A 25,174-nucleotide genomic window follows, 5' to 3' on the forward strand; every position below is an offset into this window, starting at 1 on the left:
AATAGCATTACTACCAGTGACATTAACCCCGTCAGAACGCTGACACCACACTGCTCTCTGATTATCTTTCCATTCGCCTGTGACCCACTCATAACTGAGACAGGTTCCTCCTGCACATGGACACACACACACATACACACAAATGTTAATAAGTATGCATTACTAATTTAATTTCATGGATATCCAGCATTGACTGGCAGCTTGCATAATGCCATCATGGAAATGCAACTCTAGTGCATTAGCAGGCTCATGGCTGCCATCTGGCTGATGCCACTAACCACTCACGTTGGCACGGTCGTGTTTCATAGACTTGACTTGGACAGGAGGCCTTGTTCTCTGGGACCTGGACGATCACAGCTCTGGATCGAGCCTGGTGCCCCAACATCTCAAAGCTCCGGCCGTCCAGACAAAGCAGCTGGCACACACTCCATGGTGACCAATTGGTCAGATGACAGTCTCCTGATGAGATGTGACAAGCACGGAATGTGATTAAAGTTTATGTTCAGGGTAAAATGAAAGCTTCATTAAATTAAATAAGGTGATTTAACTCCCATATGACATCAATCCTATATCTCCACATCCCCAAGAATAGAGTATATGTATGTCTGTATATTAAAGTAATAAACTGTCTGTTTATTAACTGATCCTCTATCACTGCTCGACTGGTCTTTCAGGGTACAAGGAAGGCGTTAATAAAGACTCTTCTCTTTTCTGACAACTAGGTGGTGGGATGAACTTCCTCCAGATGTTGAGTCAAATGACAACTAAAAACCTACCTCTTCCTAAAATACTTAAATTACTACTTTATTTAAAAAAAAATCTTATGTTGTCTGTGTGCTTTTCTTAAGATATTACCTCCCAAAAGAGTTTTTTTTTCTTTTAGATGGATAGTATTCTTAGTCCAGGATGTATTTATTGATATGGAAAAACTTCAATGCACTTCTACTCTGGATAAAGGCATCTGCCAAATGTCATAAATGTAAACGTAAATCTAAATATTATTTAGACAGAGACTATTTGCACCTGGGTGAAACTAGAAATATGTGCTGTGTTTTTTCAGCCTAGTCCCTCAGTTCCATGTTTTACCATAAAAAAAGACACACTGTTAAAAAGACACACTACCATAAGGTAACAGAGGTTATACACGTAAATAACTATTGTAATTAGCCATATTTATTTAATTGCGACTACACAATACTCATGTGTTGGAACACTGTAGTACTTACAGTGGAATAAGGGCACTATAACATAAAGTGGTAATGGACTTTAATGGCTAATGTAAGAAAAAATATTTATTTATTTATTAATTTATTATTATTATTATTATTATTATTATTATTATTATTATTATTATTATTATTATTTTACAGTTTTCTATTCATTAGTAGAATACATGTTGGCTAATATCAACAACAATGACATTAGAAGTGTCTTATTTGGTGAAATGGTGAATATTTAGGTGGGACACAATATCGAGTACTTTATTATTTAACCACAATCTCAATGAAAGTATTCTCTCCCCCCCCAACCCTTGGTTATGTAACTCGGATAATACTGATTTTGCCTCTAGTTGGGGTCTATTTCCATCACAAAACAGCACCACTCTGGGAGTGTGAGTGCTACTCTATTGTTAACTAGTTTGCTAGCAAACTATGCTAATAATTTGTCTTATTAATATCAGTTTACCTTAATATAAGCAAACTTGTAATTTAACTTGGCTACTGGTTCACACAATATAATAGGTAAATATTTCTAGCTTGCTAGTAATTTGTTTTAAACATAATGTAGCCTAAGATCACCTACTGCTCGAGCGGTAACATTAGCTAAACCAACTAGTTTTTTGTTAGCTTGCTACTGTAGCTGACATGTACGTTTTGTTACAAGGTTGGGCTTTTTTGGTGTTTCATGATGATGCAAATTGCTGTATTGTGTGGCCTTCTACAGTAGGTGGCAATAATTGCGATAAAGAGAACCTTTTGAAATATTAGCCTTGTCATCAAGTAATAATGAGTCTTCATTAATCACATATACATTACAGATCAGTGGAATTCTTTTCTTCGCATACCCCTGCATGTTAGGAAATTGGGGTCAGAGCACAGGGTCAACCATGATACAGCACCCCTGGAGCAGAGAGGGTTAAGAGCCTTGCTCAAGGGCCCAACAGTGACAGCTTGGCAGTGCTGGGACTTGAACCCCTGACCTTCCAATCTGTAACCCAGAGCCTTAAATGCCAAGCCACCTCATATGTAAACTGCTCAGTCTTTTTTTTTTTCCAGGATAATGTATAAGTAGTGTAGGTGAGTTTTTGACCTGGGCAGGGGATGGAGCAGGGCTGATGTAACTCTGTCCCGTTCGCTTTGCTTAGTCCGTTCTCCACGCAGTGCTCCTCCTTCACTGCTTTGGGATGAGGAGGCTCGGAAATGGAACCCCAGTGCACTACACACGACACATTCCTCTCTCTCACCCCGTCACCACACTCCGCACCCTAAATATGTGCATACACACACTGGCAGGTTTATTATGGTAAAAGCTTCATGATATATTTGAAATGGTTATCTGGACAGTATATTGGAGGAGTACTATGCACAAGGGTTTATTAAGGGTTCTGTGGATAATTAAATGGTGTTTTACACTCGCAGAACATAAGAGTGATAATCTGTACACTTTGTGCACCCTTGGTATGTATTTTACCAATGTAAGGTGCACATAGTACTTTCAAACTAGTACCCTTTTTTCTTAGCGTGTACTTGGAACACTTTCTGAAAGTGAAATCCTCTGCTGTAGGATAGAGTTATTACACATTATTATGAAAATATTTCATCACTGACACACCAGTTTACATCCAGAGTTATAGTAGTGTTTACTGACACATTCTACTTTGTTTCACATTTGCTATTTTCTCATTTTGGACTTTTATGTCTGCAGTGGGCTCGTATGAGATTAGAGCTGGAAAAATTTACAAGGTACATATACTTCAGTAGTGCACTTAAGGGTATAATCTGTAATTTCTTAACTTGTTTGAAACTCACAACAATTCCAGCCCATTCCTTCAGAATGCCGCCAAAGCCATGCAACCAAATCACATGCAAATCACATAGTTAAATAGGCAACATTTTTGTGCAACATGTAATTTTTCATAAAGATATTAAACAGAATTGAAAAATAATTATGAATTTATAATGTGCACATTAGGCTATTTAAATTTGTGCTTGAACTCTTGGACATCGTATTATAATCGAAGTATTGGACGAAGTATTTTAATCTTTGATTTGCAAAGATTACATATAAAGGTGTAAGATTTATTATTTGATTCCTAAAGGCACATGAAAAAGGCCATGGGTCGTTGGTTTTCTCATTATCGGAATCAGTCACCATCTCCTGCTCTATCATGGATAATAAGGATGAATAATCAATACTTCTGATAGGCCAATAATAATACATGCAAGGATTAATAATAATAATAATAATAATAATAATAATAATAATAATTATTATTATTATTATTATTAGTAGTAGCAGTTTCTTATTTTTTTCTCTCACACTAAATGTGCTGCTCCTCTCTGCCACTCACTGAACAGAGTAGCCGCAGAGAGAGCTGCACCTGCGGCAGGTAAACAGGACCTCACGGTCGTGGGGCGGTACTGGTGACTCTCATCTACAGAAAGTAGCTAAAGATTGTAAAAAAAAAAAAGCTAAAGGAGTCCGGAACTGTCTTATTCACGATGAGTAAGTGAATAGTGGAAAGAGAGGGAGGGGCTGCATTGAGGAGTCATATTTTGAGTGAAAGGATCGTATTCATGTTCTATCGAAAATTAACACTTTAAAGTTTTCAGCGATTTCGTGTTTATTGACTTTTTATAATTCAAACACTTTTTAAGCACCACTAGATAAACAAATGGCTGTTTTCCAGTACTTAAATTTAACAAAGCCAAATTCAAGTACTTCGAGGACTTCAAGCACCTTGTACGAACCCTGATTTAAGCACTTTAAAATAGACGGAGTTACTCTGCCCTCCACTAATATTGGCACCCTTGGTAAATATGAGCAAAGAAAGCTGTGAAAATTGGTCTTTATTGTTTAACCTTTTGATATTTTGTTCAAAAGATTCATAAAAATACTCTACATGGATATCAAATGATTGCAAACACAACACAAGTTTATCAAATTATTGCAAACACAACACAAGTTTTATTTTTTTGTTAAACATAGGTGTGCAACAATTATTGGCACCCCTATGAATTCATATGAGAAAAAATATATTTGAAGTATATTCCCATTGATATTTAACTTTTTTAATACACCTGGGTGACTTGGAACAGGAAATTGTCCAACCATGACTTCCTGTTTCACAGGGGTATAAATATAAGGTAACACATAGGCCAAATTCCCTAAGTCAGTCATAATAATGGGTAAGACCAATGAATATAGCTGGGATGTGCGGCAAAAGGTTGTTGAACTTCACAAAATGGGTCTATAAGAAAATAGCACAAGTATTAAAAATGCCCATTTCCACCATGAGGGATAATTAAAAAGTTCCAGTCAACTGGAAATGTTACGAATAAACCTAGAAGAGGACGTGTGTCTATCTAGTCTCAATGCACTGTGAAGAGGATGGTTCGAGTTGCCAAACAAACCTCAGAGAATCACAGCTGAACAATTGCAGAAGTTAGTTGCGTCTTGGGGTCAGAAAGTCTCCAAAACTACAATCCGAAGTCACCTACATCACCACAAGTTGTTTGGAAGGATTTCAAGAAAAAAGCTTCTACTCTCATCCAAAAACACACTCAAGCATCTTCAGTTTGCCAGACACTACTGGAACTCCAAATGGGATTGGGTTCTATAGTCAGATGAAAGCAAAATAGAGCTTTTTGGCAATAAACACCAGAGGTGGTTTTGGCACACAGAGAGGCAGCCAAATGGAAAATTACCTCATGGCCACGGTTAAATATGATGCCGGCTCTTTAATGTTTTGGGGCTATTTTTCTGGGATTTTCTAGGATACATGGCATCACTGATATCAACAGATATTAAATGAAAACCTGACTGCCTCTGCCAGAAAGCTTAAAATGGGCTGTGGTTTGATCTTCCAGCAGGACAATGATCCAAAACATACATCAAAATCAACACAAAATGTGGTTTACTGACCACAAAATCAAGGTCCTGCCATGACCATCCCAGTCCCCTGACTTGAAACCCATAGAACACCTGTCGGGTGAACTGAAGAGGAGAGTCCTTGACATTTGAAGGATCTGGAGAGATTCTGTATGGAGGAATGGTCTCAGATCCCTTGCCATGTATTCTCCAACCTCATCGAGCATTATAGGAGAAGACTCAGAGATGTTATCTTTGTAAAGGTTAGCACAAAGAATTGACTAAAAGGGTGCCAATAATTGTGGCACACACATATTTAATGAAGATATTTTTTGGATCAATCTGTTTTGTTTGCAATTGTTTGAAATCTATGAGAGCAAAGTATTGCTGTGAATTTTTTTTTTTTTAACAAAAGATCGAAAGATTATACAATAAAGACAGTTTTTACCAAGGGTGCCAATATTAGTGGAGGGCACTGTATATTAAATAAGACTTATACTAGTCAAGTGTAAATCTATCACCACTTTACACACTCACTGGCCTCTTTAATAGAAACACCTTCTTCTCAGCCAATGCAGATACAAGTCAAGTTTCAAATACTGTTCACATCAAACACCAGAAAACAGGGGAAGATGTGATGTCACTGATTTTGGCCATGGAATGCTTGTTGGTAGCAGTTTGAGTATTTCAGAAAGTGCTGTTTTCCTGTGATTTTCACACACAACAAAAAATCTCTTGAGTTTTCACAGAATGGTTCAAAAACAAAACATAAAAAGATCCAGTGAGTACCCCTCCCCTGTATCTGCATGATTTTATGCATTGCGCTGCTGCCACATGATTGGCTGATGGGATGACTGAATGAATGTGCAGGCGTTCATTCAATAGGACTTCCTATCAAAGTGTATGCTGAGTGTAGTTCGTTATTACTATTAACATCTGTAAACGGTGACTTTTACAACAAGGTGTAAACTGTTATTTCCTGTGAGTGTGTATGTGTGTGTGTGTAAACAGGAATTGCACTGGTACCTCCACCCTGCAAGAGTTCCAGTCTCCCAGCATCCAGCTGTAGCAGGGCCTAATGGGACACGGTTTTGTTTGAGAGAGCTGAGAGGAACAGGGCCTACCACCTTCTCCTGCCTGGTGTAGAACTAATCTGGAGCGTGCCATCTGACCTGAATAACCACACACACACACACACACACACACACAAACACCATTATATTCCCAGAAGCAGCATCATTATTTATGTAGTTAGTTGTAATAAGCACCTGGGGAAGTTTCCTCATTGGAGTGAATCGATGGCCCACATGAGTCGATGCTTTAAAGGATTATGAATCTATGTGGCATTAAAGCTAATACTGTTTTTAAAAAATATCCTTAAGTGCATACACATGCTCAGCCAGATAAAAAAAAGAGAAACATTAATAGATTTTAGTGCCATATAAGTTCACATTATTGCAATGATTTTAACACAAGCTCATTTTCAATGAGAAGGAATGCTTACGTGCACCGTAAACTTGTAGTATATTTTAAATTGTGAATATTTTAAGTATTTGCAACACTACAAACAATACTTAACCCAAGCATTAGCTTTTATGCACAATACACTTTTTAAATACTTTTGACTAAGCAAGAAAAAGACCGAGCATTTATATTTATATTAATATGCTATGTTTGACTAGTTATCCTCCCAGAACAAAAATCACACAGTTATTAAATAAAATACAGGTATGACAGCTGACAGTGCTGCTTGAAAGTTTGTGAACCCTTTCGAATTTTCTATATTTCTGCTTAAATATGACCTCAAACATTCCACACAAGTCCTAAAAGTAGACAGAGAAAACCCAATTAAATCAAATGAGACAAAAACATTATACTCGGTCATTTATTTATTGAGGGAAATGATCCAGTACTACATATCTGTGAGTGTCAAAAGTATGTGAACCTTTGCTTTCGGTATCTGGTGTGACCCCCTTGTGTAGTAATAACTGCAACTAAACGTTTGGGGTAACTGTTGATCAGTCCTGCACATCGGCTCGGAGGAGTTTTAGCCCGTTCCTCAGTACAGAACAGCTTCAGCTCTGGGATGTTGGTGGGTTTCCTCACATGAACTGCTTGCTTCAGGTCCTTCCACAACATTTATTGGATTAACACCAGGACTTTGCCTTGGCCGTTCCAAAACATTAACTTTATTCTTCTTTAACCATTCTTTGGTAGAATGACTTGTGTGCTTATGGTTGTATCATTGTTGGTTGATCACTCCTGGAGAGGGTAACAGTGGTCTTGAATTTCCTCTATTTGTACAAGATCTGTCTGACTGTAGATCGATGGAGTCCAAACTCTTTAGAGATGGTTTTGTGACTTTTTCTCACCTGATGAGCATCAACAACTTGTTTTCTGAGGTCCTCAAAAATCTTGTTCATGCCATGATACACTTCCACAAACATGTGCTGTGAAGATCGGACTCTGATAGATCGCTGTTCTTTAAATAAAACAGCGTGCTCACTGACTCCTGATTATCATCCAATTGATCGAAAACACCTGACTCTAATTGCACCTTTGAGTTAAACTGCTAATCCTAGAGGTTCACATACTTCTGCCACTCACAGATATGTAATATTGGATCATTTCATCCTTAATAAATAAATGACTAAGTATGATATTTTTTGTCTCATTTGTTTAACTTGGTTCTCTCTGTCTACTTTTAGGACTTGTGAACAATCTGTGAAAATCTGATGATGTTTAGGCCTATTTCTGCAGATATATAGAAAAATCTAAAGAGTTAACAAAATTTCAAGTACCACTGTATGTGTTAGACTGCTAATTTTTAATATGTGCACTCTATTCAGCATATGTTTAATGACAGATGACAGAAAATACTCATTTCTGATTGGCTGGGAGGTGTCCATTATTATCTTATTTTCTTAAGGAATTCCTTTAACAAATATTTGGTCAAAAATTATTGCATTTCAAGTAAGTGCTCCTGACAGTCATTTTCTACTATACTGAAACGCAACCAAGACAATGAGCACAATTAACATCTTGGGCTGGACCGATATTTCTGTTTGCCTGTTCAACCACTATATGAATATTAGTAAAAAGGAATTTCAAGGAAGTATACAGCAAGTAAGTATGTAATAGTCTAAAGCAGATGGAAATGTTTTAATTAAAAGTAACAAGAACAGAATGACATAACACTCTTTGTAACCACAACAGCTGTACAGAAAAAACAGTATGTACTGATGTGGCAGTGGATGTGAAAGCCAGGTAAATAAAATAACACAGAGTTGCTCTTTTAATTATGATTAATTAAGTGAAACATTAATTAATGTTTGTTCATTTAAATGATGGTAAGTTACACCAGCCAAAGCATCAGAACATAATAAGTTGCTTCTTTGCCATTGCCTCATCTGTTATTTTCTATTTTTCATAATTATTGGGACACTATGTTGGCTGTTCATCATTTACAGTATTTATACTATAGTATTGTTAAATTCTCCAATCTGATTGGTTTGTCAGTTTTCTATGACAGCAGCTCTGACAATATTGTGTGAACAGATACATGTGTAATTGTTCATGTGGTGGTTTTCTGTGAGGAGATGTTTATTTAACAGTTTTGGAAGACGTCTTATGAACTTTTAAAGACAAATATTAGGCTGGTGAGACTGGGAATGACTCTTTGTAATGGTTCCACAATGTCAAATGTAACTAGACTATACTGCCAAACATATGTGGACACCTGGCATACATATGTGCTTGCTAAACATATTATTATAGATTTGGTCCCCCTTTAATAACCTCTAATTTTCAGGGAAGGCTTTCCACTAGATTTTGGAGCATGCCTGTGAGGATTTGTGCTCATTCAGCTACAAGAGCGTTGGTGAAGTCAGGCTGATGTTGGGTGAGGAGGTCTGGGGTGCAGTCGGTGTTCCAGTTTATCCCAAAAGGTGTTCATTGGGGTTGAGGTCAGGTCTCTGAGTTCTTCCACTCCAACCTTGGCAAACCATGTTATCATGGACCTTGCTTTGTGGACAGTAGCACTATTTTGGGCCTCTTATTTCCAGTAAAGGAGAATTCATAATGCTACAGCATACATATACATCCTATATAATTGTGTGCTTCAAACTTTGTGGCAACATTCATCCTTCAATCCATTTTCCATACCACTTATCCTACACAGGGTCACAGGGAGCCTGCAGCCTATCCCAGGGAACTGGGGACACAAGGCAGAGGACACTCTGGGGTGGTGGTGGTGATGGTGGGGGGGGTATGGACCCATCAAAAGCCACAATCGCACACACAATCACACACCCATTCACAGACTACGGACAATTTGGAAATGCCAATCAACAGAGTACCTGGAGGAATCACCAAAAGCATGGGGAGAACATGCACACAAACTGCATGCACACAAGGCAGAGGCAACATTTGAGCCCTGACCCTGGAAGTGCAAGGCACACATACTAACCACTAAGCCAACCTGCCTCCCTTGGTGACAACACTTTTGTTTTGTTATGGACACATATGGGTGTGATGATCAGGTGTCCACATACTTTTGGTCATACAGTGTATAAATGGAAAAACATATAGAGAAATAAAACACAATGGGCATGCGGTTACAGGAGAATAATCAATGGTGGTGTGGTGTGATGCCACCCTGAAGCTAAAAATCTTTGCTATAAAATCTATATATAAAATAATAATTATAAATAAATGATAAATACTAAGTGTGTAATAAAAATAAATAATAATAATAATAATAAAACATACACTAGAGCATACAGCAGTGTCAAGTGCCTGACAAGCAGAAATTAGTATGTAATGTGAGAAGACAATATGGCATCTGTCATGACAACAGCAGGACAGTCAGTGCCATACCAAAATCTGTCAAAACAACACTATATTTGAAGTAGGATAGGATTAGAATAGCAATAACATGACAAGGAGCATTTAAAATAAATCTGCTGAATTGTGTCATCATACTTTGCGCTCCACAGGTGTGTGAGCACTCGGACCAGAGTGACCAGTCAGACAGCAGACAGTCCACAGGACAGCTCACTTCACATGGAGCAGATAGCTTCCCTCGTGAGGGACCCCACTGGTGTTAGATCACAGACAGGAATTGTATAGATCAGTGTTTAAAATTCCTCACATAGACACATTGGCAGAAATGATTTAGTAGGACGTAAGAACAAAATAATGGTAGAATACTGGAATGTAATGTGTTCGTCACCTCCTTGCACATGCTGAGTTCCACAAGCTTTCCATCACTATCGATGCAGTTCAGCAGGCGCGTCTTCGTTCCTTGGCCACATACTGCATTGTCACTGAGCTGACAACTGCTCCAGTCTTTGAATCATACACACATATACAGTATAGTACCTATAACGTTATATTATAATAGTTTATAACACTATTAGAATACTACTACTATAAACACTACCATGTTCAGTGTTTAAGATGTTGGACTTCTGCTTGGAAGGTCAGGAGTTCAAATCCCACCACTACCAAGCTGCCACTGTTGGGCCCTTGAGCAAGGCCCTTAACCTTTGACTGCTCAGTTGAATAAATGTAAGGTTCTCTGGATAAGGGCATCTGCCAAATGCTGTAAATGTCCTAATTTTATGGAAAGAACAGTGTGTTTTTGGGTACAAGTACCTGAATAAGCATAGGAGTATGAGAAACAGGTAGTGTTGGTACAGAATTGTGTCTGATTCAGCTCAGGGCAGGTGTGTCCTCTTCCTGGCATCCTCAGTACTCTTTTACTCCTCCATCTTAATTCCTTCTCATTACAGCCCTGCAGACACACACACACACACACACACACGGACATATGTCTTAATAAGCTACTTAATGCTACTCTACACCTAAATCTAACCACAACCTTAACCTCAGTAACCAAAAGGAAACCTTTTCAGCTCTTTATGTTGTTGTAGTTTTTGTGAAAAGGCAGTTTTCAATGTGTGGACCCTGCTAAATCACGCCACAGAAGTCAAAACTGTCAGACATTCCCTATCCTTTCAGAGACGTTGATATAAGAACATCAATCGGTCACTCACCATAGGGCATTCATTCCACGGGCTCCATTCTGATGTAACGCATTGGCCAGGGCAAGGCAGGTAGCAGGCTTGAGCAGTGATTGGCCGATCATCCTGGCCACACAAAGAGTCATTCACACTGCTGCGTCTGTCCTCTTCCTTCCTCACACACCTAACGATCCCATCATGCAATGGAAGATTCATGAAACTTTATTCATGAGCACAAAGGTTTGTCTTCATCAGTGGTCACCAAACACTTCCTTGAGATCAACTTTCCTGCAAGTTTCTTCTCTAATCCAAATCTAATGCAGCAGTTTTAGTTGATCAAGAACTTCTAAAGACAAAGATGTTAGGTGGGCACCATTATGGTTGGAGCTAAAGTCTTCAGGAAGGCAGATCTCCAGGAACAGGTATGGTGACCACTGGTCTAGGCAATATAATCATAAAGACAACAAAATAAACATTCATAGAGTGAGTTGTTCCTCTTATAGCAGGTATTTAAATTAAAGATTTGTGATACTACAAATATCTGCTACAAATACCTACTTAAATTATCCTATGTCTTATGGAAACCTAAGTCGCATGCTAAATAAGTCTCAATGTCATAGATGTTGTAGCAGCAGTTGTAACCTTAGTCCTTTGTGAAAAATAGGACTTTGTCCTCATCAATCTATTTGTCAGTGTTATATCCTGTTCTCCATTTTGAACACAGATTTATGAGCCTATCTATTCATATGACATGGACAGGATGTCTCCAGTCTTTAAAAAAAAAAAAAAAAAAAAAAAATTTAAAGAGCTGAATTTCAATTAGGTACAGCTGTGGTTAAGAAAGTAATTCTCAAAGTCAGAGCACACAGCAAAAAAATCAGTGATGAGTATCGGCTTAGCCCAAGGGGCTGGGAACACTTTGAGCATCGGCGATGATGCAAGAAAATGGCAAGTGGGGCATGGTGATGAAGTGAGCTCACCTGATTTTCCGGGTCTGGACACCCTCTCCACATGATGGCTGGGTTTGGCTCATGATGCTCATAACGTTGGGTGGGTTGATAACACACATGGACCACGGCTCAGCATCCCAACTATATTGATTGCACTCAGAGTAACAAGGCACTACCTCAGACACCTGGGAGAGAAATACATGATTAATCACACCAGCCTGGCCAAAAATACAGATGCCGACATTCATATTTGGAACGGCAGCATGCATTTCTGAGTATAATCACTAACCTGAGCCTTTGTAGATGTGCGTACAAGCAGTGTGAGAAGAGGGAAAAGGAGAGAGAAAGTTTCCATGAATGACTATTTTGAACTTTTTGTTCCCTTTCTTGGTGACCTTGGGTCAGTCTTTTAAGAGTTTATTTATAAGAGTGAAACTAAGCTAGGAAAATGTCTCCTGGTTGTAATAAAACATTAATGCAGTTCCACCTGGCCCGATGGAGCACAGCATAGGGCAGTAAGGTGCAGCATATAAACAGAAGAGACAGAAAAGAGATGATGTGCGATGAGAACTCCAGAGAGACATTAACTTATTTAGACTTGCTTTACAACAAAATGACTTCGGAAACTTCCAGTCGACGTTTAACAGTGGGGGCAGCTAGGGGACCAGCTTGATCATAACGTACTAATAACTGCACTTTCACACCCCATTCTCTTGTGTGCGGTTTTCTCTCATACTCACACAGACTTGTAATGCACTCATGAAACTGTTGTTCTATTTTCATCCAAGCACAAGCATAAGCAATTTTTATTTCTTTTCTCCTCCAGTTGCTATTTTCATGGGCAGAAATACACACATCAGAGCTGATGCAGGTCGTGTAGCAAAACAAGAGACATTCGAAATCTGTCAGCACAGTGGGATTTTTGGACCAATATTATATCAACCTTTTTGGGACCTTGTCTTAGCCAAAACAATGCCTGACGTCAAGCAAAGCCTTCTCGTCCCATTTCATACAACCCGACTAATAACTAAATACAACTGGCTCAACTGTTTTATCTGTACAAAAATAAGAGCAAAACTTCTCTGCAGCTTCACACATCGAACATCATATGATTGTTGTGATTAATAGAAGGCTAACAAAACTCACCATGTTTATTACCATCATCCAGATAAGAAATTTACAGATATAAATGCCATGTCCTAGAGATTCACAGACGTAAGTACAAGAATACCCTAAATGTATTTATTGTATGTTCTGCCACCCATCCAGTTATTTCAATGGGTGGCAATTGCACGGGTGTAGGAGCCATTATACATGGGGGGGTGGGGGGGACGGGATGGGACATAATTCTACTAAAAACCCCCCCAGAACTTTCGCTATAATAAGCACAGAGGTCAGACTCTAGCAGCTAGGGCTCGCTGAACCGTTTGCCTGTTGCCAAGCTTGACGAGAGCAAAGTGTCTGTCACTGCAAGGTAACAAGCAAAACCTAGTATGATTTTTCAAAGAGGTGGCTACTCTTAGACAGTGAAAGTGAAATGGATTGATTTGAAGATGACTCGAATATTCCGTGACCATCTGTGACAAAAAACCTCACATCCTGAGGTGAGAGCGGTTACAACACAGCATTCAGACACTCTCTAGCACACTAACGTATAGCTGAATGATTTAGCACTTTGTATTTGAGGTAGGATATCGTAGCTATTTTAGCCCATGAAATAACTGATTGCTTGCTGGTTTTGATCGGCAATTTTGTTGTTGAAATAATTATATAGCCTGTGAAACTGTCAAATATGCATAAGTTTGCAAACTAGCTAGCACACCAAAATTGTGTGTATGTGTCATTGCTACATGTCCATAAATGATGTAATGGTTAGTCAAAATGTTAGTCACACAGAGATGAGCATCCTACAATATTTTAAGAGGAAGAGGACAGGGGAGGGTGAACAGCAGGTCATAGGAGTAGAAAAGACTGAGGAGGATGAGCTTGTAAATTGTATGGATAGCTACCAGTTAGCCAGCAAGTTCATGTCACACGATGTTGGATGTTTGGAACGCTTCAACTCACCAACATAAACAGCAATCGTCACAGGATAGCACCCATGCCTCAAGAAGTACTGCGGTTAGCTACATTAACTAGCAGCTGTTCTTAATGAGTATAGTAGCTAGTGTTTTAAATGAACAAGTCTCTGTTTGGAGTAATATTAATGAATAAATTGAGCTTCATTAAGTGCTCAATTACATCAGAACATCGTATCTCCATATTTCGTCATTTTTATTTATTTTCATAAATCAGTGCTACTGGTCACCCTTTACGATTGATTGTTTGATTTTACAAATATTTAACCAATGAAAAGTCATTAGAAATGAGCATTTAAGTGCTTTATTAAAAAAAAAAAAATTCGGGGGCGCTTGCCCCTGCATCAATGACATACTACAACAATGACATACTACAACAACATACAACATACAAAATCAACTGATGAAGGTGCATCACAAAATGTACAGTATATAGGCATTATTTCAATAAATAAATCAGATTTGATCAAATCTGCAGTGGGTCTTGAAGAGGCAGACTAAATTAAAACAATATATAATGCAGGCAGATGAAAACCATAAGGAAAGTTATGCAGCTCATAAACAGTATTCCAATAGGAATATTAAAGGTCCACTGCTTTTTATAGATTTGCAGCCTTTATGTTTATGTTGTGCCATTTAGTTTCTTGTAGGTTTATTTTATTAGCAGTTACTGCAACTTTAAATAAATTCTGTTCATAAAAAATGGCTGGTGGTGGTTGGGTTATTGTTTGTTTACGGTTTACGTCCTCTGGGTTCTCTGGTTTCTTCCAACTGTCCAAAAACATGCAGGTGGATTGGTGACTCTAAATCGGCCCAAGATGTGAAAGAGCATGTGAATGTGTGTGTGTGTATGGTGCCTGCGATTGACTGATTTCCCATAAGGGCTGAATTCTTCCATCTTGCGCCACTATTCCCGGGATAGGTTCCGGATGCAACACCAGGATAAACTCTGACCGTGTTAAAGCGGTTAATGGAGATGAATGAATGAACAGTAGCATCATGATTGTTCAGTCTGTTAATCAGTGGTGTAGAGAAAGAGAACCAATCCGACCTAAACACCCACCTAATAAGATTAAGCAAAAATTTACTCGGAGCAACGCTATTCTCACCTGATTTTTGACGTTCAGTTTTGGACATGGTCGTCCTCCATTAAAAGGCTTCTCTCTTAACCAGCGAGCACGCACTTTTACTCCCCCACCACAGGGGGCACTGCACGAGGACCAGGCAGACCACTCACTCAGCCTGCAGTCGAGAGGACAGGGCACTACACACTTTTCCTCTTCAACACCTGGAACACAATACCTGTTAGTATTTGCAGAGTCCAACAAACATGTGCATCTTATTATTCAGAGACAAATTATAGACATGTATATAGAATCATAGACATATTCATGCCTAAATTATTGAGTTTACAACCACGAATTGCTTTTATTTCTGCAGCTATGCAAGATTTCCAAAAGCCAGTGATTTCCAAAAGGACACTTTTAGAGATTTAGAGCTTAATTTACCTTGTAGAACTTAAAAAACAAGTTACAGGTACACATTTATTGACTGCTGCATAAAGTGCCTCTAGGCTTCATTATAAGTGGGTTATGAGTAAATGGGTTTTCCCTTCTTTTCTCAATACAGAGAAAAGTCTGGTCAAAATTCTTATTCATGGTAATCACCAAGATGCTACAAAAGCAGTAGACAAAGATTAGGTTGAAAACATGTCAAGTATTATTTTAAGACAACACAAGAATTTAAAACAGCAATTACTATTGTCATACTGACTACATCATTTGAAGACACTAACAAACAAACAAACAAACAAACTAACAAACTAACAAACTAACCAACTAACTAGAGTTTTTGCAATAATATTATGTTTTTGTAATTATGATGCTATTACTGCAGGAACGTTTCATATTTAAATTTTTGCTGCACAATTCCACTTCTGATACCAACAGCATTCAAAGAACCTTTAAAAAGGTTTTCATTCACCCACATCTTATATACAGAACACTTCATGTTGTATTTTGAATAATTACATTTCCCCCCCCCCAACGTGTTTCATTGCCTGTAATTGGTTTTACACTTGAGTTTCAGGTTTAGTTTTGAGAGTCTAACGAGGACAGTCAACACACAGAAATTATTCTAATATTGTTTTCTCCCCTCCCATCATTGCAGATAACAGTCACTTAGGCAGTTATTCTTTGTATATCACCTGCCAGCCTAACCTCATATGCAATTTATAATTTACATGCAAATTAGTGCAGTTTTAGAATCTTAGAAAATTAAAGCTGATGTGTATACAGAATAAATCAGGTATATATCAGTTTCATACACGGGTTTATCAAACAGCTGAAAAAATATATATATATTCAGCATTTGTGTATAAGTAGTAACTGAGCAAAATGTTTTATGTTTTTACTTTTTAGTTTTATTTTTTGTAAATGCTACAATATTTTTTGCCTATTAGTGGACAATGGTGTATATACCCTACTGTGTACCAGGTAAATGACTTGGGTAATGCCTCACCGCTGCTATTGCAAAGAGCAGGATTAACCAGACGCTCAAGATGGTCCAGACATGCCAGGGCTCTATAGCGCCACCCTTGCCCACACTCCTTGCCCTCTCCATGTATATGCCAGCCCTGGGTGATCCTCTGAATCAGATGGGAGCCCCTCTTAGTAAATGGATAGCCCACAGGTTGGTGGAGCTCAGGGAGCAGGCATGGAGACCATGGTCCATGGACTTGTGTATGATACTTAGAGCAGGGACATGCTTCTCTCTCCACTAGTGTCTCCTGCTGGCAGCGCCACCATTTCTTACTGCGGCCTGGAGGATAACAGGGGACATGGGTGGTGTCATTAGAGAGATGGTTTCATTGCTCAGTCTACTCTAAAACCGTCTTTTTTTGGGTGAAGAAAATGGCGCCCAAATGAAGACCAAAAACAGACCCCTCTGTAACAACCTGGTGATTTCAGTATCAGACACTCTACTAGTATATGCAGGGCTATATTACTGCTTGCTGCTGCAAACAAAATTTATAAAGACAACTTCATAACCTTTTTTTAAATTAAAAGTTGTAATGGTGTTCAAAAAATAGGCAAAAGTTTCACTATTAGTCTGATGAAAGCACTGCGCAGATGTCAATGTGCTAATAAGATTCTGTTAGTTGTAGCCACGTACAGCATGTAACTGTACAAGTCAAAAACTATTATATTCATTTATTATGCGTTTATTCTAGTTACAAACAAGTTGTTTCTACAGATACACAATTTCAAGTGTTAATTCTCTGCATTTTAATCATAACTATAGGCTTACAATAAGATAGACTGGTATCCCATACAGACTATATTCCTATCTGTCACCAAGTATTGCCAGGATACACTCCAGATCTACCACAACCCAGACCAGAATATATGAATATAGGCTGAATAATGTACTAAACTATGTATTTATTATTGTATAAAAAAAATCCTCCAACTTCCAGCTTACCTATTTTGCAGAACATTCATATATATATATATATATATATATATATATATATATATATATATATATATATATATATATATATATATATATACATACATACATACATACATACCACGGACCTGGCAACCCATGGGCAGACATGTGTCAGTGAATGTGCTCGCGTGTGATACTGTACCAATGAGTGAACGAGTGCGAGTGCGCCAGCCTCCACAGCCCTGGCACTGGGAGAATTTGCTCCAGGAGCTGAAGATGCAGTCATCTTTGCATGCCACCCTGCATTGCTGCACTGCATCGGGCATCACCCCAGCCCACCGCACACACTCTGCCATATCTGCAGGAGCATCGTCTATCCCAGCACATGTCACTGCTGTGGAACAGAATGACAGATACCCAGAGTAAAAATGAGTAATACTGACGAATGAGCAGAAGGAATGAGGAACTGTTCATAATTTGAAAGTATAGTTTTTCACCACTAAAACATAAAATGAAATACATTCCTATCTGATGAGAAATTTCAGAGTTAGTTAACAATTTCAATCCCAATTTGCTTAATTCTCATTCACTAGTATGACATGACTATAACAAACAGGAATCAGGGTGAAGACTAGTATATGCATCCTCCAGAATATGTAAAGCTAGTCACTGCATCTTTTCCAATTCACTTTTCCAATTTCCGTGGAAAAGGTGTTAGGGTGACCGCTTATCTGATGCAGTTAACTCCTTTTTGCAGTTAACTCCTTTTAGTTAACTCCAGTTAACGCCTTCTATACAAACATGAAACACACTCAAACACTGGCAGCTGCTCAACATTACAATAATTCTTGTTGCTAGGTTTACATAGTTGGCTACATCCCTGGTGTGTGCTAACTGGTCCCTACTTACATTTAAATGTGCATAAAATGCACCGTGGGCCTAATTATAGTGAGACAGCATGGTGATGATGAGCTATGTAAAAGTTTCTGTTTCAAAGATAAAGTCAGTCATTACTTTCTTAAAGACCATATATATACAGTGGGGAAATGAGTATTGAACGCGTCAACATTGTTTTCAGTAAATAAATTTACAATGAGGCTATTCATATGAAATTTTCAGACTTTGGTATTAACTCAAGAAATCCACACATATAAAGACATCCAAACATAAAAGTCCATAAATGAAGTTATGTGCAATAAAGTGGAATGACAAAAAATATTGAAGACACTAAGAAAAAGCAGTTCTCTAAGGCAAGGTAAGGCAAGGAACGAGCTGAAATCTGTAAGTAATTATCTGTGCAAATTAATATCAGCTGGGTTAGTAAATTGATTTTTTGTTACCAAGGTGTCACACAAGAAATAGCTCATGATGGGTAAAAGCAAAAAGCTCTCCCGAGACTTTCGCAACCTTATTGTTGCAATACATATTGATGGATTCAGATACAGACGTATTTCAAAACTTCTGAATCCACCGGTAAGCACCATTGGGGCCATTATGTGCAAGTGGAAGCATCATCACTCCGTCATCACCCGGCCATGCACAGGAGCTCCTCGCAAGATTTCTGACCCAAGAGCCAATGACCACTCGGAAAGAGCTCCAGAAACACTTGGAGGCAGCAGGTACCATCGTCACAGAGAAAACAATAGGCAATGCACTCCACTGCTCACGCTCATCCCACAAGACTCCATTACTAAAGAAAAGGCATGTCGAAGCTCGTTTAAAATTTGCTACAACTCATTTGGACAAGAATATGAAATACTGGGAGAGTGTAGACGAGAGCAAAATGTAACTTTTGGCTGCCATACTACACACCATGTTTGGAGAAGAATTGGCACTGCACATCACCCTAAAAACACTATACCAACAGTGAAGTTTGGAGGTGGAAGCATCATGCTGTGGGGCTGTTTTTCATTGCATGGTACTGGAAGACTTCAAATAATTGAACAAACGATGAATGGAGCCCTTTACCGGGAGATTCTTGAGAAGAATCTGCTGCCATGCACTAGAATGATGAAGATGAGACATGGGTGAACCTTCCAGCAGGACAATGATCCAAAGCATACAGCAAAAGAAACTCTCAATTGGTTTCAGAGGAAAAAAAAAATCAAGGTGTCACAAGGTGTCAAAATCAAGAATGGCCCAATCACCTGACTCGAATCCAATTGAACAAGATTTAAAGACAATATGTTTAGAAGAATGGGCCAAAATCACACCTGAATACTGCGGACCTTTAATTTCTTCATACAGGAAGTGTGTTGAAGCTGTCATTACAAACAAAGGTTTCTCCACTAAGTATTAAATACATTTCAGTTAGCGTGTTCAGTACTTGTTTCCTGTGTCATTCCTCTTTATTACACATAACTTTATTTATGGACTTTAATGTTTGGATTTCTTTATATGTTTGGATTTCTTGAGTTAATACCAAAGTTTGGTGAATATTTCATGTGAATAACCCCATTGGAAATATATTTACTGAAAAGAATGTTGATTCTTTCAATACTTATTTCCCCCACTGAAGATATTCATTGTATTACTGCATAATGTGTACAGATATACAGGTTTCTTATCTTTTTAAGAACCAAAAATGTGGATTTTATTGCGAACATTCATTTAAAACATTTGAGCAGTAAGTCAACCGCCCTGGTAGTGCTGGTTTAATCCAGAAATTACAAATATTCACTCACCTCTGGTCTGCAGACCAAGCCCACAGGTTTCACTATGGCTACTGACTGCCTGTCTCACTGAATCAGGGACCAAAATGCATTGATGCCAACGGTGTGTCTGCCACCTGCCAGAAAAAAAAACAGTTCTGAAACATTACAGTAAGGAACATTACAGCTTATAAAATCATACAGTTTGTGCATATAGATCTGAAAAATACTAAGGAAGAATAATGAAAAAACCAATGGACAAAAATAAAACTAGTCTGCTACTCTGTGGGTGTCACAACAAATACAGGACAGTAGCCCTCCCCACCAGCAGAGGTCAATGTCTCCAGAATCCTAGTCAGTTGCTCAATTCCTGTTTCCTGTCTAATTCTATATAAGTACATGCCTTTCAGTTATTAATCACAAAGTCTTGCCATTTGCAATTGTATATGTTCTCAGGTATGTTTTCCCTGATTGCTATTTCTGCATCCCTAATTGATGATTAATGCCTAATATGACTTTTATAATATCTGCACATAGATCCTAATTCTTCTGCTGAGTATGGTCTGTTACAGTGTCTATGAACCAGAATTCTAACTTGCCAAGATATACATCAGAAATGTTACTGCAATTTCAGTCATCAAACGTTATATTTAACATTATACACAATTATTATTTCATTTGAGCTTTGTAAACATATATTTCATGGATATATTTCAGCTTCATATTGCACCTGTATGTTGGACACAGAGGTTGCAGGTCACATTCTCTCTCCTCGAACAGTGTGGCTGGACATTCCTGACCACCCCTGGCTGGCCTCTGAATGATGATCCGATGTCGGGATTGGGTGCTAATGGTGGTGTTCACTGAGAAAACAGGTTCTGGTAGTAATCAAACACACAAAACTGGATAAACATTGTACATTTACCTATAAACAGATTTGTATCTATATTTACTTGGTGAGCAGGAGGTTGGACAAGGACTCCATTCACTAAAAGGTGTAACGATGCAATCCACCTTGCGTGGAAGAATACAGGAACGCTTCTGGTCTGGACGGGTTGATTCAGGACAGCTAGAGAAGTCAATCATATGAACACATGTGGATTTTAGTTTTGAAATTATAACAGAACCTGACATTTTTTTTTCTTCAAAAAAAATCCCTGACTGGAATATGCCACTGATGTTTAACAGTTAAAATTATGCATTTATATGGAAACAAATAATTCACAATATAAAAAAAAGATAAGGTTTGATTAAACAGGAGGCTGTATTCAGGGGGCTGTATTCAGAGTTGGCAACTAAAGTTGGCAACCTAAGTCCTAAAATATGGTCCAAAAGTAGTCAATATTTATGCGAATGTGTTTATTCAAAATTTGGCTCTGCACCTGCTTAGTTATCCAAGATGAGGTTTTCAATTAACATCTAGACCACTTTCTTTAAACATAAGCACTTGCCTTTACAACTGAAAAAAAACAACAACAAAAAAACCAAGGATAAAAAATATGGACTGAAGAAAGAAATAACAAAGTTTTTCATTTAAGTTTTTAAAAATAATATATATATATATATATATATATATATATATATATATATATATATATATATATATATATATATATAATATTAGTAGTAATGTAGTAATTATAATATAATTACTATATTAATCACTGTGTCACAACTTAATGAACCATGAGTTACTAAATCAAAGTCATGAAATCCTAATGTGTGCATGGTATATATTTTTTTTTTCAGCAAAATTTTAGTTTAGATTTGTCAAATGTTTCATTCAAAGCACTTTTCTAGATGATGGTTTCAAGGATACACTGAGCAAGCATTCTTCTGGTACGTTAAAAGTTCATTTCAAGTGTCGTTCATAATTTTAACCATATTTATTCTAGAAAAGAAGTCTCCAGTAAATATATGTGCTCCATGCAAAACAAGAACAGCAAACAAACAAACAAACAAACTTTTGGTGCACTTAAAAGGAACAATATACATAATAATGACAATGAGTCTTTAATTAATTAATAGTGAAAAAATTTATCAGTCTGTCCTGGATTACGGCATTTTGTGGTCGCAGAAATGAATGCAAAATCAAGTAAACTGTGAACTATTCGGAAATAAATATATAAACAAACAGATAAATAAATAAATAAATAAATAAATATGCAGCTTGCAATTTTTCAAAATGCACATAGATTGTCTGTAGATTTTGATCAAGATGTCATGTGATGTCATCACAATGTGCATTCAGTCAAAGCCTTCTTCAATTTACGTCTGTCGAACATGAGTAGAGCTAAAAGGTCTCATTTACCAACAAACATCACTGCGAAAGACCGTGCAGAATAATTTCGTGCAATTGCAATTTTACTATTTCAGTAGTTTTCTGCAAAAAAGCACAAAAAAGTCTGCAAGTTTCAAATTTAAAAAAGAGCCACAGCAAAATAATTTATGGCTGCAACAATCACAAAAAAACTCCCTAAAATCCTCTCTAGAATGATTTATGTACCTAGTATTGGCCTTGAACGGAATTTCATTAAAAAAAAACAACCAAGTGTATTTACATCCCAAAACATGAATTTCAGAGTGACACATTTTGTATAAATCAAACTGTTGCACTGGACTTGCAGCCCAAAGAGAGAAAGAAAGAAAGTTCTTTATTGTTATACACATACACTATAATGAAATGCTTTCTTCGCTTAGTCCAGCTTTGAAAAGGATGTTGGGGAGTCCCTGGAGCAGTTGAGGATTAAAGACCAAGTTCAAAAGTCCAACATTAGCAGCTTGGCAACACTGGCAATACTCTCAACCTTAGGATCAATACCCTAGTACCGTAACCGCCCTCTTCAATTATCTGTTTGGCAACATTGCAGGCTTGTAGCCAAGTGTTTCTCAAGAAACTTTATATTTTTTATTTATAGCATTAGTGCTATAAAGACTCAGTAGAGTAGATTTTTAAGATTTTTTATGAATGGACTTTGACCCCATCAGGGCTGTGAAGAGAACAGTAGATATGTTTAGATATGTCTTTAGGAAATAAAATAATATATTTGAATATCTTTATCAACGAATGACAATATAAATAGAATACATACAGTATAATAGAAAAGCTGAAAAGTTAGTGTTAGAAAATTGTGGGCATTGAATCCACATTCTAGCTACAAAAACGAGACAATATACTGCAAAAGCAATGACATGGAACACATTTATTAATTAAATTCACACCAGTGCATCATGTAAATCATGTAAGCACTATGACTGCACCTGTATCCAGAAAACTAATGGCCAAGTGTCCAATTTTATCGATAATTTGAAAATTTTTAATTATAACATAGCTCAATAAAAACATAACATGAGACTACGGGGCACAAAAGAAACTGCAAATGCATCTCTTTTGCGTCACCCATGAATATCACTACCATACACACACTTTGCTATTCAAGGACAGATTGCACAATCATAACATCTTTGTAGATTATGAGTTTAAACAAAGATAAAACAGAATAGTGAACATATGGTTGTGTTGTTTCTGCAAAGCTTCACTTGCACATGTGAATGACAAGCAGAATATAAAACATACGCAATGTAACAGGCGTGTCTATGTTTTATATGCTGCTAATGCAGCTGGTGTGGATTGAAATGTTTGTTTTAAATGGATATGTCTGTGATGTAAAAAACAAACAAACAACAGAATTAATGAAAGCAGTTCCTTCATTTATTCATACAGATAATTATTGAAATTCAAGTTATTGTAGTATCTAGCCAGTTCACCTGATGACAGCCTTTGCATAGTAAAATGAGCATATTCTTGTACTGCACACATTTCTTGGTGAAAGATGACTTATTTACTGTAAGTAAACAAAAAGTTTTTACTTTCTAAATTTAACTAGAGTAATGAATTTGAAGCGGTACTTTGACTGTTACAAGTATTTGTTCAGCACTTTTACTCTAACTTAAATAAGACATTTATTGTATGTACAATATTTGTAGAACATCTGACACCCCTGCTCTATATTCCTTGTAGTGTGTACCTGTTTGGCTCCACCTGTCCACCATCGACTCTCCTGCAGGACACACGGCGAGTCTGTATCCCAGTGCCCCAGGCCCGTTCCTCCACCTCTTCCTGCTCTGTGCTGTTTCTGTATGTGCGAGAGTCTGGAGTGCAGGGGCCCCACGGAGAAGTATACCAGTGGTACACTGTGTATCTCTGGGTACCACAGGCTCTCCATTGCTCCAATACAGGTGCAGGCAAGCATCCCCTTCCCTCTGTATTCACAAAGTAGGCTCACTGACTAATGCAATACTTTTACATTTGCAGTTCAACCTGGTGAAAACACACTCTATAGCACACTGTATAGTGTGACATAAACAATGAAGTCTCGCTGAGAGGTAAAATCTCTCACTGGGTGTTAGGAGTGTACATCGAATTTTCAAATCGAATTCCATACAGTCGGGTCCATAAGTATTTGGACAGTTACACAATTGTCATAATTTTGTCTCTGTACACCACCGCAACGGGATGGAAATGAAGCAATGAAGATGTGATTGAAGTGTAGACTTTTAGCATTAATTCAAGGGGTTTAACAAAAATATTGTGTTAACCATTTAGGAATTACAATATATATATATATATATATATATATATATATATATATATATATATATATATATATATATATATATATATATATTTTTTACGGAGTACCTCCGGTTTCAAAGGCTCAAAAGTAATTGGACAAACTAACATAAGCATAAATATAAGGATTATTTTTAATACTTGGATGCAAATCCTTTGCAGTTATTAACTGCCTCAAGTCTGGAACCCATGGACATCATCAAATTCTGAGTTTCCTTCAATGAGATGCTATGTCGGGCCTTTACTGCACATAAAATACATGAATTGACTTGATTACAAATCCACTGTG

General features: G+C 37.5%; 1 protein-coding gene across 1 annotated transcript in view; it reads right to left on the bottom strand.

Moving 5' to 3' along the window:
- The window catches only part of thsd7bb (thrombospondin, type I, domain containing 7Bb), a 49,689-nt gene that overhangs the window by 9,176 nt on the left and 15,339 nt on the right, over nt 1-25,174 (bottom strand). The window contains exons 7-22 of the mRNA XM_017477594.3: nt 24,281-24,515; nt 21,206-21,321; nt 20,983-21,115; nt 20,286-20,389; nt 17,804-17,995; nt 16,666-16,965; nt 15,255-15,433; nt 12,098-12,252; nt 11,151-11,301; nt 10,750-10,888; nt 10,325-10,440; nt 10,075-10,189; nt 6,118-6,263; nt 2,311-2,485; nt 286-459; nt 15-110 (exon numbers count right to left, since the gene is read on the bottom strand). Coding sequence (XP_017333083.2) covers nt 15-110; nt 286-459; nt 2,311-2,485; nt 6,118-6,263; nt 10,075-10,189; nt 10,325-10,440; nt 10,750-10,888; nt 11,151-11,301; nt 12,098-12,252; nt 15,255-15,433; nt 16,666-16,965; nt 17,804-17,995; nt 20,286-20,389; nt 20,983-21,115; nt 21,206-21,321; nt 24,281-24,515 — 2,526 coding nt within the window. The remainder of the gene's footprint in view (nt 1-14; nt 111-285; nt 460-2,310; nt 2,486-6,117; nt 6,264-10,074; nt 10,190-10,324; nt 10,441-10,749; nt 10,889-11,150; nt 11,302-12,097; nt 12,253-15,254; nt 15,434-16,665; nt 16,966-17,803; nt 17,996-20,285; nt 20,390-20,982; nt 21,116-21,205; nt 21,322-24,280; nt 24,516-25,174) is intronic.

This window comes from Ictalurus punctatus, chromosome 10 (assembly GCF_001660625.3).
Source record: "Ictalurus punctatus breed USDA103 chromosome 10, Coco_2.0, whole genome shotgun sequence".
NCBI lineage: Eukaryota > Metazoa > Chordata > Actinopteri > Siluriformes > Ictaluridae > Ictalurus > Ictalurus punctatus.